This window comes from Hemiscyllium ocellatum, chromosome 43 (genome assembly GCF_020745735.1).
Source record: "Hemiscyllium ocellatum isolate sHemOce1 chromosome 43, sHemOce1.pat.X.cur, whole genome shotgun sequence".
Classification (NCBI taxonomy): Eukaryota; Metazoa; Chordata; class Chondrichthyes; order Orectolobiformes; family Hemiscylliidae; genus Hemiscyllium; species Hemiscyllium ocellatum.
Window position 1 is genome coordinate 33,825,235 of NC_083443.1, and position 18,202 is coordinate 33,843,436.

At 41.3% G+C, this 18,202-nt stretch overlaps 1 protein-coding gene across 1 annotated transcript in view; it reads right to left on the reverse strand.

Moving 5' to 3' along the window:
- Positions 1-9,575: 9,575 nt before the first annotated feature.
- The window catches only part of LOC132834938 (synaptopodin 2-like protein), a 40,978-nt gene continuing 32,351 nt past the window's right edge, over positions 9,576-18,202 (reverse strand). Inside the window, exon 4 of the mRNA XM_060854106.1 lies at positions 9,576-16,304. Coding sequence (XP_060710089.1) covers positions 13,678-16,304 — 2,627 coding nt within the window. The 3' untranslated portion in view covers positions 9,576-13,677. The remainder of the gene's footprint in view (positions 16,305-18,202) is intronic.

Sequence of the window (18,202 nt, forward strand, 5' to 3'; positions counted from 1 at the left end):
TAGTCATCGTCAGGGATTCTGAGATTTGTCATCTTTTCTACTTAATTTACAGAAGAAAACCCGAAGGTTTTTGTTTGTTGGCATTAATCATTCAAGACAGGTTTGATCCCTGTCCAGGTTTTATTTTGTTTGTTCCCAGCATGTGGGCGTTACTGGGTGGACCAGCTTTTATTGCCCATCCTATGAGCTGCTTTCTTGAACTGCTGCAGCGCATTTGAGGTAGGTAGACTCATGGTGCTATTAGGGTGGGAATTCCAAGATTTTAACCCTGAGCACATAAAGCAATAGTGATATATTTCCAAGTCGGGATGGTATGTGACTTAGAGGGGAAGTTGCAGGTTGTGGTCTCTGGTATCTGCACACCTTGTCATCCAAGGTAGTAGAGGTTGCAGGTTTAGAAGGTGCTGTTAGAGGAGCTTTGGTGAGCTGCTGCAGTGCCTTGTAGATAGTACACACTGCTGCTCCTGTATGTTAGTGGTGAAGGGAGTAAACATTGAAGGTGGTGGATGTGGTGCCAATCAAGCAGCTGTTTTATCCTAGATGATGTCCTGCTTCTTGAGTGTTATTACGCCTAGGCTCAACCAGGCAAGTGAGTAGTATTCCAGCACATTCCTGACTTGTTCCTTTGCAGATGGACCATAGAGGACGAGGGAGATAGTTTACTTGCTGTCAATTTCCTCACCTCTGACCTGCTCTTGGAGCCATAGCATTTACATAACTAGTCCAGGTTTGTTTCTGGTCCATAGTAACGCCCTTCATGATGTTGATATTAGGGGATTCGGCAATGGGAATGCCATTGAACATCAAGAGTGATGAGTGCCCTATTGGAATTGGCCTAAATGCCTTCAGTTGAGTGAATTGAACATGGTTTTTATTGGCTGGTGTACAACAGATGATTTTGAATGGGCTTTGTGACTGCACTGGGTTCTCCTGTGAGAGCAGTGATCAATTTGTTGAATTTATCATTGAATTTAAAATAAATGGATGAGGTAAGAGGTGAGTGCAGTTACTTGACAAATTGCAGACATGTTTTTGCATTTCCATGTTTGCAAATGTCAGAACAATATTTGCTCTGCCTAACATAAAGTCATGAGATTGTCAATTGCATTTATTCAAGTATGCAAGGTTTCTCTCAAAACTTTTACTCTCATGGTCTTTCATTAAGAAACAACGGAGTAAAATTTGTCCTAGAGGGAAACTGTGGCAATGGTTTCTGTTCACACCCAACACCATTACTTATGGCATCCCTTGTCATCTATCATTGTCCTGTTCCTGTATAAAGTTTCTCTTCAACAATATCATAGGAAGATAATGACATCAGTTTCTTGTGTACAATATCGACACCTAACTCTCACCAGCATCATCTCTCTTGACCCCTCTGTTGTCTCTATGTTGCTAGAGACCTTGTCTGAAAGGTAGTTATGGATAAGACTTAAAATTGTTCAATTTTTAACATTGAACTCCATTGCCCTTCCTGCTTTGTGTATCAGTATGAAAGGTTTTGTCCACAACCTGTCCATGCCCATTTGGATTCTGAGCTAAACTTTAGATTCTATTATTCTTTTCATCACAAAGACTGACTACTTTCACTTTTACAACTTTGCCTACCGCTACATTAGTCTCAGTTCACATGATGTGGAATCCATCATCTATGATTTTGGCACATCTGAAGATAAATATTCCAAAGCATTCCTGATGTAATCTTCAGCCAGCCTAAAATTCAGCTTTTCCAAAGCTCTGTTCCCCACATTCTAACTTCTATACAATCTCATTCAATCATTACCATCATGGTGGCACAGTGGTTAGCACTGCTGCCTCACAGCACCAGCGACCCGGGTTCAATTCCCGACTCAGGTGACTGACTGTGTGGAGTTTGCACGTTCTCCCCGTGTCTGCGTGGGTTTCCTCCGGGTGCTCTGGTTTCCTCCCACAGTCCAAAGATGTGCGGGTCAGGTGAATTGGCCATGCTAAATTGCCCGTAGTGTTAGGTAAGGGGTAAATGTGGGGTATGGGTGTGTTGCACTTCGGCGGGTTGGTGTGGACTTGTTGGGCCAAAGGGCCTGTTTCCACACTGTAAGTCTAATTTAATCTGTAAGTCTAATCTAATCAAATTATGCTTACATATTTATATTAACTATTCATCAGTCAATGCCTTGACTCTAAAGACTCTTATTCTTGTTTTGAGTTCTCCCCTTGTCCTTACCCTCTTTATCACTGTGTTATGACATGGGGTAAACCCTCCTGCTTAATTTAAAACCAGGAACACAGATATGATTTATCCCGGGTGTCGACTGTAAATATTCAAGTGGCCAAGAACTATTTAAAGTAAAAATTAACAACTTTATTTCTTTAAGTATAACAGAGAATAAGTAACCTACAACTGTTTACAATTCCTTACTCTAACTTATCTGTTACCTTCTCTTCTATAATACTTGTCTGATAAAATCCCTGATTACGATTTACAGGAAAATTCAAATTTTAAAACCAGCCAGCGTGGAATCTTCTCTTTAACTTTGCCGATAGATGGGCTCTCCAAATCAGCATTAAGGTTTTTCTCTATGCAAACTCCTTCCCTAGACAGGCACCTCTCAGAGAGTTCTGACTAGCAGTCTACATCTGTTGGTCTGGTGGCAGTTCTCCACCCAACTGTTCAGTTTTCCTTGGTCTTATACCCTAAAGCATCAGATTGTGTCATTGGTTTTTAAGATTGTCAATATACTCAATTCAAACTTGGTTAGAATTTGGTATTTTTTGGGGGATAATTTAAACTGATTGGCCTAATTCAAATCTGTTTTGTTGTATCCAGGCAACCAGCTACCCAGTAGCTGAAGCACATGTTACATTGTGTCTTAGATTAGATTACTTACAGTGTGGAAACAGGCCCTTCGGCCCAACAAGTCCACTCCGACCCGCCGGAGCACAACCCACCCATACCCCTACATTTACTCCTTATCTAACACTACAGGCAATTTAGCATAGCCGATTCACCTGACCTGCACATCTTTGGACTGTGGGAGGAAACCGGAGTACCCGGAGGAAACCCACACAGACATGGGGAGAATGTACAAACTCCACACAGTCAGTCGCCTGAGTCGGGAATTGAACCCAGGTCTCTGGAGCTGTGAGGCAGGAGTGCTAACCACTGTGCCACCCACATGCCGTGCACGCCCTTCTTGAGAACACTTGGTGTTGTCACTGCTAGTTTTTACTCTCTTAAAGGTATATTTCACCCATATCTTCATAACACCTCCCCCTTAAGAAAAAATAAACCATCATAATGAAAAGATGGCTTCAGTTTTTTCTGTGCTGTTTTAAACACATGACCTTAATATACTGATAACTATAATATACGTTCACCTTAACATCTTCTCATATATAGATATAGATATATCATGAAATAAAGACAAAGCTCATCTAAACTCTTATCAGTTAAATCCATGATAACGCATCTGAGATTACATTTTTCTGACCCGTAATATGTATGATTTTTAAATTAAATGGTCTGTAACATAAGACTCCAGCAAAATAGTCTCACATAAAATGTAAGCAGATTGTGGTCAGTGTCCACAACCATCTCCAACACAGTGTTCGTGGCATACAGCTTAAAATGTTGTAAGGCCAGTACCAAACTCAATAGTTCTTTTTCAATCATAGAGTATTTCATCTGGTGGATGTTGATCATCTTCAAAAAGTAACCAACTGGCAATTCAATCCCAACCTCATCTTCCTGCAGGAGTACAGCTCTAACTCCTATGTCACTAGCATCGATGGTGACTTTAAAAGGTTTTGAAAAGTTTGGTGTAGCTAAAACTGATTTGGTGGTTAATATGGCTTTCAAATGGTCGAATGCCTCCTGGCATGGTTCTGTCCACCAAAACTTTGTATTCAGCAATTCGGTTAATGATGCCACTACACTGCTGAAGTGTGGAATCCGCTGAGTCCTAAGAATCGAAGCACCTCTTTCTTCGAGGTTGGTCATGGAAATTCCTCAATGGCCTTCGTCTCTGCATTCCGTGGGGTCAACCTTCCATGACTGATGTTATATCCCAAGAACGTCACCTCTGCTTTCATGAATTCCATTTTATTTAAGTTTATCACCAGTTCTGCTTCTCGAATTCATTCAAAGAGCACTGCCAACTGTCATGTGATCTTTCCAGGACTTACTAAAGATCACTACATCATCCAAATAGACCACACAGTTTGTTAACTCAGCCACAACTCTGTTCATGAGTCTTTGGAATGTGGTGGTTGCATTCTTCTTTCCAAAGGGCATCACTTTAAACTGATAGAGCTCATTTGGGGTTACAAACACAGAAATAAAGGTACCTGCACATTAAGTAACTACACATTAAGCCCAACTTGGTGATGTAACTGGCTTGTCCGATTTTCTTGATACAGTCCTCCAATCTAGGAATTGGAAAGGACTCCGATTTTGTAATGGCATAGTTCTTCTGATAATCCACACAGAATCATTGAGTCCCATCCAGTTTGAGAACTAAGACGATCAGTGAACTCCACTCAATGTGGCTTAGTTCAATGATGTCCTTGTCGAGCAAGGCCTCCATCTCCATCTGAACCTGTCTGGCTTTGAAAGGATTAAGCCGATAGGGATGGTGTTTTATTGGACCAGTGTTCCCTACATTTACTTCATGGACAATAGCATTAGTCTTCCCATCTGATTCTTACATGTGTCCTTATACTGCAGTAATATTTCAACTGCATTCTGTGTTGCTGAGACAGAAAGTTTACTCACCTATCCTAATCCTCAAGGACTTCTTCATTTTTTTAATCTATTTTGAGGCACATCAAAATCCACATCTGGATTTTATTCCTCATTCTGCGGGGTAGTAACTATCACTTGTTTCTCCTGTTCTTTCTCTCTAGAATAATACAGTTTCAACATGTCCACATAACATACCCGATACCTTTTTACCTACCTGGCATCTTTGAGATAGTTCCCCTGACTCAACGTTTTCTCAGTTTGATAGGGATCACTAAACCTGGTTTTGAAGGGATCTCCTATCACTGGTAACGTACAAACACATCATCCCCTCGGGAAACAGTCAGAGTCTCAGAGCTTTTATCTGCCACCTGATTCATTCCATACTGTGCCCATTTTAGGTGCTGTTTAGCTAACTTACCTGCTCGATTTCATCTCTCTCTCACCTCCGATACATAATCTAAGTGTGAGATCTCCAACTTTGGTCCTGTCAACTTTTCTTTAATTTCAAAGACCCTCTCACTTCATGACCGAATATTAACTCAAAGGGAGTAAACTGAGTAGATTAATTTGGACATCTCTAATGGCAAACAATATGAATGGGATACCTTTATCCCAATCATTCAGGTAATCCTGACAGTATGCTCTCAACATAGTCTTCAAGGTCTGATGCCACCTTTCTAAAGCTCCCTGGGATTCAGGACGATATGCACTGGATTTAAAGTGCTGTATACCTAAGCTATCCATAACCTCCTTAACAGCCGAGCAGTAAACTTTGACCCTTGGTCTGACTGAATATCTCTAAGTGGCCTATATTGTGTGAAGAAAGCTACTAAATCCTCTACCAGCCTTTTTGCTTTGATACTTTGTAAGGGAATTGCCTTCGGAAATCTGGTAGACACAGACATGATGGTTAACAAATATGGGTTCCCACTTTTAGTTCTTGGGCGGGGACCTACACAATTGATTATAACTCATGTGAAAGGCTCTTCAAATACAGGAATTGAAAATATAGAAGGCATGGTTAATAAGTTTGCAGATGACACCAAAATTGGTGGTACAGTGGAGGGTGAAGAAGGTTATCTAAGATTACAAAGACATCTTGATCAGTTGGGTCAATGGATGGACAAGTAACAGATGGAGCTTAATTTGGATAATGTGAGGTTTTGCATTTTGGTAATACAACAAGGGCAGGACTTAGGCGGTTAAAGGTAGGGTCCTGCATAGTGTTGTTGAAGAGAGACCAAGGCATTCAGGTACATAATTCTTTGAAGTCTGTATCACATATATATAGTGTTAGCTTCTGGATGTAGGTTTGCTCACTGAGCTGGTAGGTTCATTTTCAGACATTTCGTTAACATACTAGATAACATCTTCAGTTTGCCTCAGGACAAAGCACTGCTGATGATTCCTGCTTTCTATTTATATGTTTCGGTTTCTTTAGGTTGGTGGTGTTTTCCTGTCGTGATGTCATTTCCTGTTATTTTTCTCAGGGGATGGTAAATGGGGTCCAAGTCAATGTGTTTGTTGGTAGAGTAATAGCGTTGTTGATATATAGGATGATTAATAAGGTGGTTAGCACACTTGCCTTCATTGCTCAGACCTTTGAGAATAGGAATTAGGACATTATGCTGAGATTGTATAAGATGTTGGTGGGGTCTCTTCTAGAATGCTTTGTCCAGTTCTGGTCACGCTGTTATGGGAAGGATATTATTAGATCGGAGAAGGTTCAGAAGAGAGTTACCTGGATGTTGGAGGATTTGAGTTATAAGAAGAGGCTGGGACCTTTTCACCTGGAGAGTAGAAGGTTGAGGGATGACCTCATAGAGGTTTATAAAATCATTAGGGGTACAGATGAGGTGAATGGCAAGTGTCTTTTCCATAGGATGGGGGATTTCAAGACTTGGGGCCATGTTTTAGTGTGAAAGAAGAAAGATTTCAATAAGACTTTGGGGCCATTTTCTTTACATAGAGTGTTTCGTGTGTGGAGTGAACTTCCAGAGGAAGTGGTGGATGTGGATATAGTTACAATGTTTAAAAGATATTTAGATAAGTACATGATGGTGACAATAGTTTAGTTTGTGATTATGGTCAGCATGGACTGGTAAACTGAAAGGCCTGTTTCTGTGCTGTGTAACTGTATATGTTTGATACTTTTTTTCTGAATTTTTCAAATAATAGCATTTGAATTGTTTCACTAACTTTGATACTTAATGTGTATTCCTGCTCTTAAAGAGCCCATAGAGTTTTTAGATCAATTTCTCTGTTTTCAGAGTGTGCTGAGACAGGAATACAATCACTGTCACATGTCCTGTATCACAGTCTTACAACCTTTGCAAATTTCCAAAATTATGTTACAATTAGATGTTTGCAATGAGGAGGCAGTCAGCTACTTTTAAAACGCTATGTCAAGTTATTCAATCTCTGAAGTGGCGGAGGCATGCAGTCAGTGCAAAACACTTACCCTCATTGCCCATAGGACAAGGAATTGAGAGGAATTGGGGGTGGCAATTTTGTATCAGAGTACCTTTATTTATGGTCTTAAACATGCACAATCACGTGATTTTGTTACGAACAAATGTTTTAGTTTTATGTTAACAGTTGTCTAATTATGTTATGAATTATAATTACTTGCTGTATTTGTATTATCATCACAATTGGGAACCTGCTGCCATGATATTTTTCATTAAACTACACTCCCTCCATCTTTCTATCCCAATTATCATCTTTCTACCATTCAGTCCACTTGTGTAGACATAGCTGGGTTCAGTTAGATTATTATGGATTATTGTACTCTCCAGTTTATCACAAGCAACATCATAGAACATCCTGCTGAGTTACATATAAACCCCAGGTGTCACTGGCTGGATTCATTTGTATTTCTAACTTTGATTATCCTTCCACAACAATCTGAGGGATATGGTGCTAATTCTGGCCAGACCATGCTAGGAAGAATTTCAAAGCTGTGAAGATGATGCCAAGGGGAATCACTAGGACAGTGTCAGGGATGAAGGACAGAGAAAGAGCAAGTTACGGGGAGATTGAGTGGAAGTTCAGAATCATGACAGTCTTTATGGAATAAGGACAAACTATGTGTAATGACTAGAGCTTTGAGGAAAAGGTGAAAGGAATGGGACCAATTGGATAGCCCAGTCATGATGTACTGTAAGAATCAATGGTCTTGAGCCACTTACAAGAAGGGAAACTTCTGGTACTTCTTCATCATTTTGGCTGCAGACCATTTTATCCAAGTTGAGTTTCAACCAAGGTTTAGAGTCTTACTTACTCTTGGCTACAGTGAACTTGTATCTTCCCACTGAACAGAAATATAGCAGATTTTAATTGTATATTTCTGAAAAATAATATAGTTATTCTTCATCTTCCACACCCTCTTCTGTTGCCATCCACCGTCATGCTCCAGTTCTGGCTTGTGTTCTTTTTATCTCCATTGAAGTGTTGATTTTCTCTCATTGGTGACGTATGTGACTGATCGCAGGGCGATGAATTATGCTGCTCTCAGAACATGAAAAATGTGCTGTCACATGCTGCAGTGTCACATGGCAGTATCAGTACAAATGAGAGATATAAAAATATCAGCCAACTGGGAAAGTCAGTTCAAATGACACTCTCGGTACACAGCTCAGGTTGCCAAGAATCAGAATTACCTGCCTAACCATCTTTGTGATCAGCTAGAGGATATCAGAGCTTTGGTTACAGCTACCCAGTTGATAAGCCTGTGTACTTTGAACGTAAGTTTCATATTTTCTATTTTATTCTGCCTTTGCTTTGCCTCCAGGCCAAAAGGAATAGTGCCAGTTGCTTGGAGATGATGGAAGTGTTGCATGTCAATTCTCCCTCCAGCATTCCTCCCTTCTCTCAGGCTGCTGTTCAGAGAACCATGAACAGGGCTCCCAGACACCACATAGCCAGCAACACTAACTAAGAGAAACCGAACAAATCATTAAAAGCAGTGAGCTGCATCCTGACTCCATCTATTATGTCTGTCAGGGGCTCCCTTGCACTCTCACCTAGGATTGATGTCACTGTAATGTGTAGTGGTGATATGTGTACAAGACCTATAATCCAGACAACACAAACTTCAAATTTACCAGGACAACTTGAGAGTTTGAATTCAGTGTGAAAACAATTCAGGTAATTCACAATGGTCTCAGCAAAAGTGGCCATCAGATGGGTTTTTAAAACAAACAGTGGCCTATATGTAACTCCAGTCCCCCATAAACATTATTGACTCTTAACTGCCCTCTTCAGTGACTAAACAAACCACCAAATTGGATCAAACCTGCTAAAGTGCATTGTGAAGACTCACTACCATCTTCTCAAGGTAAGTCACAGCAAATTGTGACCTCCACAGGTTCCCACATCTCAGGAGTAAAGAAGATAACATGACTTTAAAGAAGGCTGTTGGACAGGATTGCCAATTTTCATCACATGACCTCACAATTCCAAATACCTTGACAGTCTTTCCCATCTTTCATAGGAATGACTATACTATTAAAAGAGAAGGAAACAAGCTCTTGATAACATAGGAACCAAATGGATTTTCTCCCTAAAACGCTGACAGCAGCGTCCTAAGCTTTAATCTGCAGAGAATCTCAGAGACCATTAGTGGGAGATGACTTTGTACAGTGCAGAAGTTCATTGTGAATTCGTCTCTGAATAGGGTAATACCTCTCAGCAGGCATTAATCCTACTTCTTCCAACAGATGTCAAATGATTCACGTTGACTCCCATCTTTCAGTCTGTTCTGGAGACGTGGTTGTGTCCCCCTCGGTATATCTGCTCACCACATTTTACTCTCTAAGCAGCTCACAAGTTGTATCAATTAATCACATTTTATTATTTTACATCAGCATACATAGCACTTTAACATACACAACAGTTTAAACATTAAAAATCTTATAAACGTATACAGTTGACAAAAAAGCAATGTCACATCTATGAGAATCAAAGCAGATCTATCTCCTATCAGAGCAAAGCTGCATTGCTTTCTTTACTGCAACAACACTGGTCTGACTTGTCCTAAAACCTATGAGAAGTATGTTATTCCTTTCACTGGCAATCTGTAACTCTCAGGGCACAGTTCTCCACAGCCTCACTGGCTACAAAGGGGTCTTTGCTTGATAAACATTATTTCTTTTAAAAGCAGAAAAGTTAGCATCTGTGGAGAGAGAAAGCAAATTAAGATCTCACATCAATGGACCTTCATCTCAATATCTATTTGAAAAACACAGCCACAATCCTGAAATATTTGTTTTTATTCACTGCTGGGACATGGGCTTTGCTGGCCAAGCCAACATTTATTGCCCATCTCCAGTTGCCCCTGAACTGCTGAATCTATGTGCTGAAGGTAAACCCACAGTGCTGTTACGGAGTCACTTCCTGGATTTTGTCCCATCAACACTGAAGGACAGCTTATTTCAAAGTCAAGACAGTAACTGGAAGAGAACATGCAAGTGAAGATGTTCCAATCTCATGGAATCCTTACGGTGTGAAAGTAGGCCATTTAGCCCAACAGATCCACTGACTTCCATCCAGACCCTATCCTATTCCTGTAAACCTGCATTTCCCATGGCTAATCCACCTAGCTGTGCATTCCTGGACACTACGGGCAATTTACTATGGCCAATCCACCCTAACCTGCACACCTTTGGACTGTGGGAGGAAACCCACAGTGCTGTTAGGGGGTCACTTTCTGGATTTTGACCCATCAACACTGAAGGAACAGCCACGCAGATACGGAGAGAATGTGCAAAGTCCACACAGCTGCCTGAGGCTGGAATCAAACCCAGGTCCCTATGAGGCAGCAGTGCTAACCACTGAGCTACCATGCCACCAAATGTATCTGCTGCCCTTGTCCTTCTCGATTATGGCAGTCATGAGTTTGGAAGGTGTTGCCAAGGAGCCTTCATGAAATTCTGCAGTGCATCTTGAAGATGGTACATACTGCTGTTACTGAGTGTCTGTGACACAGGAAGTGAATGTTTATAGGTGTAGTGCCAATCAAGTACTTTACTTTGTCCTGAATGGTGTTGAACTTCTCGAGTGTTATCAGAGCTGCTGTTATACAGGCAAATGGGAGTAATCCCCACTGACTTGTAGATTGTGGACAGGCTGTGGGGAATTAGGAGGTAAATTACTTGCTGCAGGAGTCCTAACCTCTCGCCACAGATTCTGCCTGACCTGTGAAGTATTTACAAGGAGAAAGTGAGAACTGCAGATGCTGTGATCAGAGTTACGAGTGTGGTGCTGGAAAAGCACAGCAGGTCAGGCAGCATCCAAGGAGCAAGAGAATTCCTGATGAAGGACCTATTCCCAAAACATTGTTTCTTCTGCTCCTCGGATGCTGCCTGACCGGCCGTGCTTTTTCAGCACCACACTCTCGACTGTGAAGCATTTACAGTCATTTCTGCTTTTATTTTGGATTTGCTGCATCTTACAGTCATTGATTGAATTAGAATTACTTGATAGTTTGGTACAATTATCAGTGTTAAGGGTTTTATGCACAGTCAAATGTGCATAGTGGGCAAGTAGCATAATTTTGTTTGAAAATGTTAATGTCAGTCTCCTGAGTGCTGTTTCTACAAAGCTAAATACACGGTTGTGGTGATGAAAAGGTGAAATTATGTGAGAGGTAGGCTTTACAAACTTCAGCAATTTCACACAGCAAAAAAAAATCAACTCTTCAGTTTGGATCAATAATACAAACCAAATTGAAACTTTCCATTCCAAAACCTAAATATTTTTCTAAAGTTGATGAACTCATACTTTGGCAACATTAATTATTAAGGCACTTGGGTGCTTTCTTGAAATGCCAAATAAAAGTCAAGATTTTCACTACTGAATGTTACAAGTTCTTCAGGAGCTCAGTGATTGGTCAGTAAGTCATAACCATATTGTGAAGAAAATATTGCAAATTAATTACCCTTGCAATATTAGACTTAATAGCTCAAACCAGCACAGATCATTGAAATCTTCTCAGGCTCCATTTACTCTGCTTCCTTCACCACATACAGAAACAACATCGCATCTGACCCAATCTTTCCAACATTTCGTGTCAATCCTCTATCATTTCTGTCCAGTGTCACTGATTGCCTGCCATTCTATCCACATTTTTCTTGTTAATCTCAATGATTAATGCAAGGAAAAGAGAAGGTACACAATCATTCTTTTTTGTCAGTCAAGAATATTTCATATTCACACTCCTGTCATATTCTCTCAGAAAGCAGTTTATTTCAAGAGCGAGTTCATTTTCCTCTAATGAGATCTGCGGTTCATATTCAGTATTTAACAAAGTTAAAGCCACTCCTGAAGATAATTCAGGACAAATCATTTCATTTTAATAAATAGCACACTTGTATGAATCTAGCATTTTCCCGACTGAAATGCCTCAAAACGTTTCACACAATGAAGTGACTCCTATTGTTTGACACAGTGGAATTGATGAGTTGTGCTGCACTGTCGTTCAGCTTGGTATTACATCTGGTCAGATGGCTCAGAGTCCAATGGTGGTCTTTGCTCCAATTAGACAGCATCAAAAGGTGCCTGCATTGGACATCCCGTGCATGTGTTAAAATATTGTAGCAGTTGGTACTAAACATCATGAGCACAATTAATAAGTACAGGCTCAACACTGTTTATTTAGAGATGGTATGTCATTGTCAATGCAGTCATTTTTCCTACTTTGGCTGCTGATGTGAAATATTAAACATTGGAAACAGGAGCCTAAATGGACAATACATTGAGTTAATACTTGGAATAATGTAGGTCTTTGCCTTACAGTAGATACATCCTAGCATCTTCAGTTACTCAATTCTATCATTATTTTATTCCCAGGAGTCTCCAGGAGTTTCTCCTCTGATACTTTTTCACAAATGATTGTCACCACTACAGCATACTATATGACAGTAATGATCTATTGATGGGATGCTTAGAATTATTAGTGTGACAGTTTATAACTGATATATTGGAACATCTTTATGTGAGCTGATCCTCATGGTAACTGTCATTGGCCAATTCAAATTCAAGGATTCCTCCAGAACATACTTAATATGTCACATAATAGAATAAGGGACTGCACATGTTTTTAATGAGGATCCTTCAAAAAGATAGCAATGCTGCGGTGTTAGGTAGAAATCCTGCCAATAGTAAAAGAGGGAGATGGATTCCATGATGTGCTCAGGATGATATCATTGCCTTGAGTTCATGTTCAAGTCTGTTCAACTTTAGATAGTCATGGTTTATTGATCAGAAATCTATGGAAAGATCTACTAGATAATGGCAATGCATTGGGACCTCGGTGTAATATTAATTCACGCTGATGCTTTTAAAAAAAGAGAAGCACGATGCTCCATATTATCCAAAAACAATGTGCAAATTACAAGCCGTTTTTCTCCCTGACTCAGCAGCATGTAGTTAATCTCTTTGCATGGCTTTATGTTGATGAGTTAAAGTACTCAAATGTACAGTAGTGTTTCCTTGGGGTCAGCTGTAGCTCAGCAAGTTGCATCTTTGACACAAACTTGTGCCCTGAGTTGAGAACTGAATCCATGAAGACTAGATGCACTGTCTTTCAGAAAAGGCGATAAAACAAACCCCCTCGAGGGGATGTAAAATCTCACATGGCACTTTTAAAAGAGCAGAGAAGTAGAGCTGATGTCCCTCAACCAACATCAAAAACAGACGATCTGACCATTTATTTCATTGCTGTTTGTGGACGCGAACCGTGCAGATTGACTGCAGCGTCTCCTCTGTTGCAACAGTGACTATAATTCGAAAATTATTTCATTGGTGAAAAGGCACTTTGAGGCAGCCTGGGTCATGAATAGTGCTACATAAATACGAGTGATTCCTTCCGTTTTGAGATGCAAGACCTGTTGATGTGAAAGAGTCTTTTGACTGTCACTCAGAATCATGATAACTGTAAACATATTTTATTACTAGAATGACCCAGGTCTCCATGTGTGAGAACTCATTCCACCTCTTACAGCTGAGAATCTTGGCCTTGGGGCATGATGTGTTGTTTTCTTTGGGATTTGAATGTCTTCCTTAGATGACAAATTAAGCACTGAAGTTTCAGAGGTTACTTGCTGCCTTCCTTCTGGTGCCTTTGTGTTTAGTTTGGAGGTTTGAGGAGCTGGGATATTGAAACTGGATATTTTGACTGGTGTTGGTGGTGGGGAAGGAGGGGTGGACATCCAAACTGGCTCAGCAAGTGTTGTGGCTGATCTTGGAGCAATAACTGTGGGAGTAACAGTAGGCAACGGTGTTGAGAAACGACGAATCTCACAGACTCTCGTCGTCTTCACAGGAACCTGTTTTGTTGAGATGAAGGATTGTTGACCAGTTTGCCTCAATGGAGCATTTCTTGGTAAGCTTGGTGTCCCCAGGTTGGATTCATCAAAGCTGAACATGGCTGGGTTTAATTGATATGGCTGATGTCTCATGAAATCAATGGCTTGTATTCCTACCTTTTGGTTCCCTGCTGGTTTCCACTTTCTTTCAGGCTTGCTGGTTGATGTTGCTCCATGTGATCTGCTAGCTGCTGGTGGATATGATGGGGAATGCATGGGGTTGTAGCCAATAGGAGGTGGGGCCCGGATATTCGGAGAATATTTCCATGTAGAGGGAAGTGAAGGAGTGGGAGATGGCCCTCTTGCCTGTGAAGTGTAATTAGGAACCGATTCCACAATAAACTTATCCATACGGCTTTGCCGCTTAGCAAAGAGTTCAGCCCCCTTTCCTTTCGATTGGAGTGACCCTGGTGTAGGATTTCCATTCACAAGTGGAGAACCATGGCCTGTTAACTGGGGCTTTAAGGAAGGTTTTGGTGCAACAGGAGGGGGGACCTTTTGCCTACGCACCTGGGACTGCATAAAATTTGATGCTTCAGCACCAAGACTCAAAAAGTCTTCTTCAGGGCCTGACTCAAATCCAGCCCCTGAATGATCTGGTTTCTTTTCATCTAAGTTTTGAACCAAAGAAAGAAGTTCGGGGTTTGGTGAAGGTTTTATCTGTTCAGTCTTTGTAAACATTGGCTTCCTTGTGCTTCTCCTCCGAGCTTCCTGCAAGATGCCAGTTTTAGAGGCAGGGACTGCAATTCTTTGCTCTCGAGTAGCCAGATTCTCTGATTGTGGATTGGTTGGCCAAACTGTTGATGAGGTACCACCAATGGAGGGAGCCTGGAAGTTTGCATTAATAGCAGCAATGGGCTCAGTCTCCTTCTGTGGGGACAATGCCGAAGAAAGTCGGATGTTCGCAGTGCTGGTGACTGCAGCCTGAGGTGGTGAAGATGGTACTGCTGTAGGTGGTGGTGACATCATGGTGAGAGGTGGTGATGTCACGTGGGGCTGTGACATCATGGCCGGAGGTGGTAACGTCACAATTGGAGGTGGTGATGTCAAGGGTGGGGGTGGTGATGTCACATGTGGTGGTGACATCACAGCTGGGGGTGGTGATATCATGGCCGAGGGTGGTGACATCACAGATTGTGGCAGCATCACGGCATGTGGTGGTGCTGGTGACGTCACAGCAGGTGGAGGTGACGTCACAGCTGGTGGTGGTGACATCACAGCAGGTGGTGGTGATGTGACTGCTGATGATGTCATCACCATAGGTCCTGGTGTATAAGGTAGCCCCATTCTTTTCGGGGCTCCAGTTTCCTTTGCTGTCACAGGTTGGGTTTTAGGATTCACAGTTGGTGAAGAGACTACCTCTGATGGTGGTGTGAAAGGCATTGCATGTTTGTTTTGCCCGGTACCTTGATCCCAAGACATCGCAGGAACTGCACTTTTCCTGAATAAAACTGGGGCAGAGACAGAATACGTTGGTGCTGCTCGGCTTTGCTGAAACCCTGGAGTGAATGGCCTCGCAGTCCTATTTGTTACGCTGGATAGGAAGGAGGTACCTGGTGAAAAGTGCTGTGTATGATGCTGTTCTCTGGGTCTCATCACCTGTAATGAGGGCTCTGCAGCAGAAAGGTTCATTTCTGCAAAGTTTTTTAAAGTTTCAGAGGTAGGTGTTCCACTGCATACATTTGAATTGCTGGGCCAGGTACTCTCTCCATTCATCAGACTGTAATTCCTCACTTCGGCCTCTGACTTTGGTTTCATTTGGAGACTGTGTTGCCTCTGATTAGGAGATTCCTCCACCATATATTCCCCTGCTCGTTGTCTCTGGTGTTCAAATAGCATCACACCCTTTCCCTTGGTTTCAGTTAAACCCTGGGACTCAGATTTGGACTTTTCCATGTCCAGGTAAGAACCATCCCAATCTGATCCTGTTGACTGATTCGTTAAGCTTTTTGCATCAGAAAATGCCTCTTCATCGAACTCAGACTCACTAGTCGGCAGCAATTCGCCATCCTCATCGATATTCTGCTTTTCCTCGTCCACACTTCCATAACTAACCAGGGTGTATTTTTTTGCTCTTTGACGACGTTTCTTAAACATAAGCACTCCCTTTGAGTGAGGGTTGGGCGCGGAGGTAAGCAGAGATGCGATGGTCTTGCATTTTGTCCTGGCTTCTTTCACTTGCTTTTCCTGCACACTCTCACTGCGATGAAGCTCTGAAGTTCAAACAGAAAAAAAACTGTCACAAATTATTACTTGTTCAAACAAAACAGGAACAAACACATTCTGAAGGTACAGCCTTATTTTCAACACAAGAGAATTAGGTGTTCTAAACTGAAAGATAAACAAAGAAATCCCTAACTACCAGCATGAATTTTCCTTACCCTGCCTTGTTCAAAACAACTGCAAATCCCAAAGTCACTGTTGATGTTTTGCTGCATCAGAAAAAAATTGTTTTGTGGCTCAGAGGTTATTTTGAGAACTACAGAAACACTATGGAACTCATCTACTCAGAACTGGGTGAATGAATCAAATGTATTTTAAACACTCGAAACAGTAGAAAGCTGCAAATTAATGCCGCCATCGCTTGTGGGAGACAGGCTCTTTCCAGAATGGTGATGAAAGGAACACAGAGGGTTGCAACAAGCTTTGGCCTTTGGAGAATTAACACAAGAGCGAAACAGAGCAAAACTTGATAAAGAATCAAGACTCCTTTGATACTGGTTCATAGTGCCATTGCTGACATGGAGTTCAGAGCTAACACTCTGATCTCTGAGTCTGCAGGTTCTGGGTTCAAGTATTGTTTCAGAGACTTGAGAACAGAATTCCAAGGCTGACACTACAGTGGAGTAATGAGGGACTGCTGCACTGTCAGAGATTCTGTCTTTCAGATGAAATGTCAAACTGAGGAGCCATCTGCTCTCTAAGATGGATACAAATGATCACATGACACTAATTCAAAGAAGAGCTCGATGGTTGTCCCTTGTGTCCTGATGAACATTGATGCATAATCAACTTCATGAATATGGATGATTTGGTCTTTATTATTGTTGTTTGTGGGAACTTACTGTGCACAAATTAATGGTGTATTTCCTACTGTATAACACTGACTATACATCAAAACATATCTGCATAGTGCTCGGAGATGTCCTGATGGCTAGAGATTTTGACACCTACAGAGTCATAGAGTTATACAGCACAGAAACAGTCTCTTTAGTCCAACCAGTCTGTGCTGACCATAATCTCAAAATAAACCAGTCCCACCCGCCTGTGCTTGGCCCTTATCCTTGCAAACATTTCTTATTCATGTAATTATCTAAATGTCTTGTAAATGTTGTAATTGTACCAGCATCATCATACCAGGGGGAGGCAATGGCCCAGTGGTATTATTGCTGGACTATTAAACCAGAGAGCCAGGTAATGTTCTGGATACCTGGGTTTCAATCCCGCCATGGTGGATGGTGGAATATGAATTCAATAAATATCTGGAATTAAGAGTTTCATGATGATCATGAAGCCATTGTTGATTGTTGGAAAAACCTATCTAGTTCACTAACGTCCTTTAGGGAAAGACAATGCCACCCTTACTTGTCTGGCTTAAAGGGACTCTAGACCCAAAGCAATAATGGTTGAATTTTAACAGCCCTCTGGGCAATTATGGATGGACAATAAATGCTGCCCAGCCAGTGATGTCCTCATCCCATAAATGAATAAAGGAAAATAAAATCCACCACTTCCTCTGGTAGTTCATTTCACCCACCACCACTCTGTGTAAAAAAAAAAGCCCCACATCTTTTCAAAATCTTTCTCCTCTCAACCTAAAAATATTCACCCTAATCTTGAAATCCCGCACCCTATGGAAAAGACACCTTATCTATGATTTTATAAACCCCTATAAACTATTGAGAGTAGTCGTCTGAAGCTGGGTTCAAATCAAAGGAGCTGGTGTTGTCTATCATTAACACCAACTTATGGTCTTAACTTTCATCTTAGCCGAACTAGAAATGTTCAATAATCGGCATTGTACACGAAGAAAGAATCTCATCCTCCATCAGTCTGAAATTTAATCCTGTATTCAGCACAAAAAAAATTATTTAAAGTTCTTGTACAAATA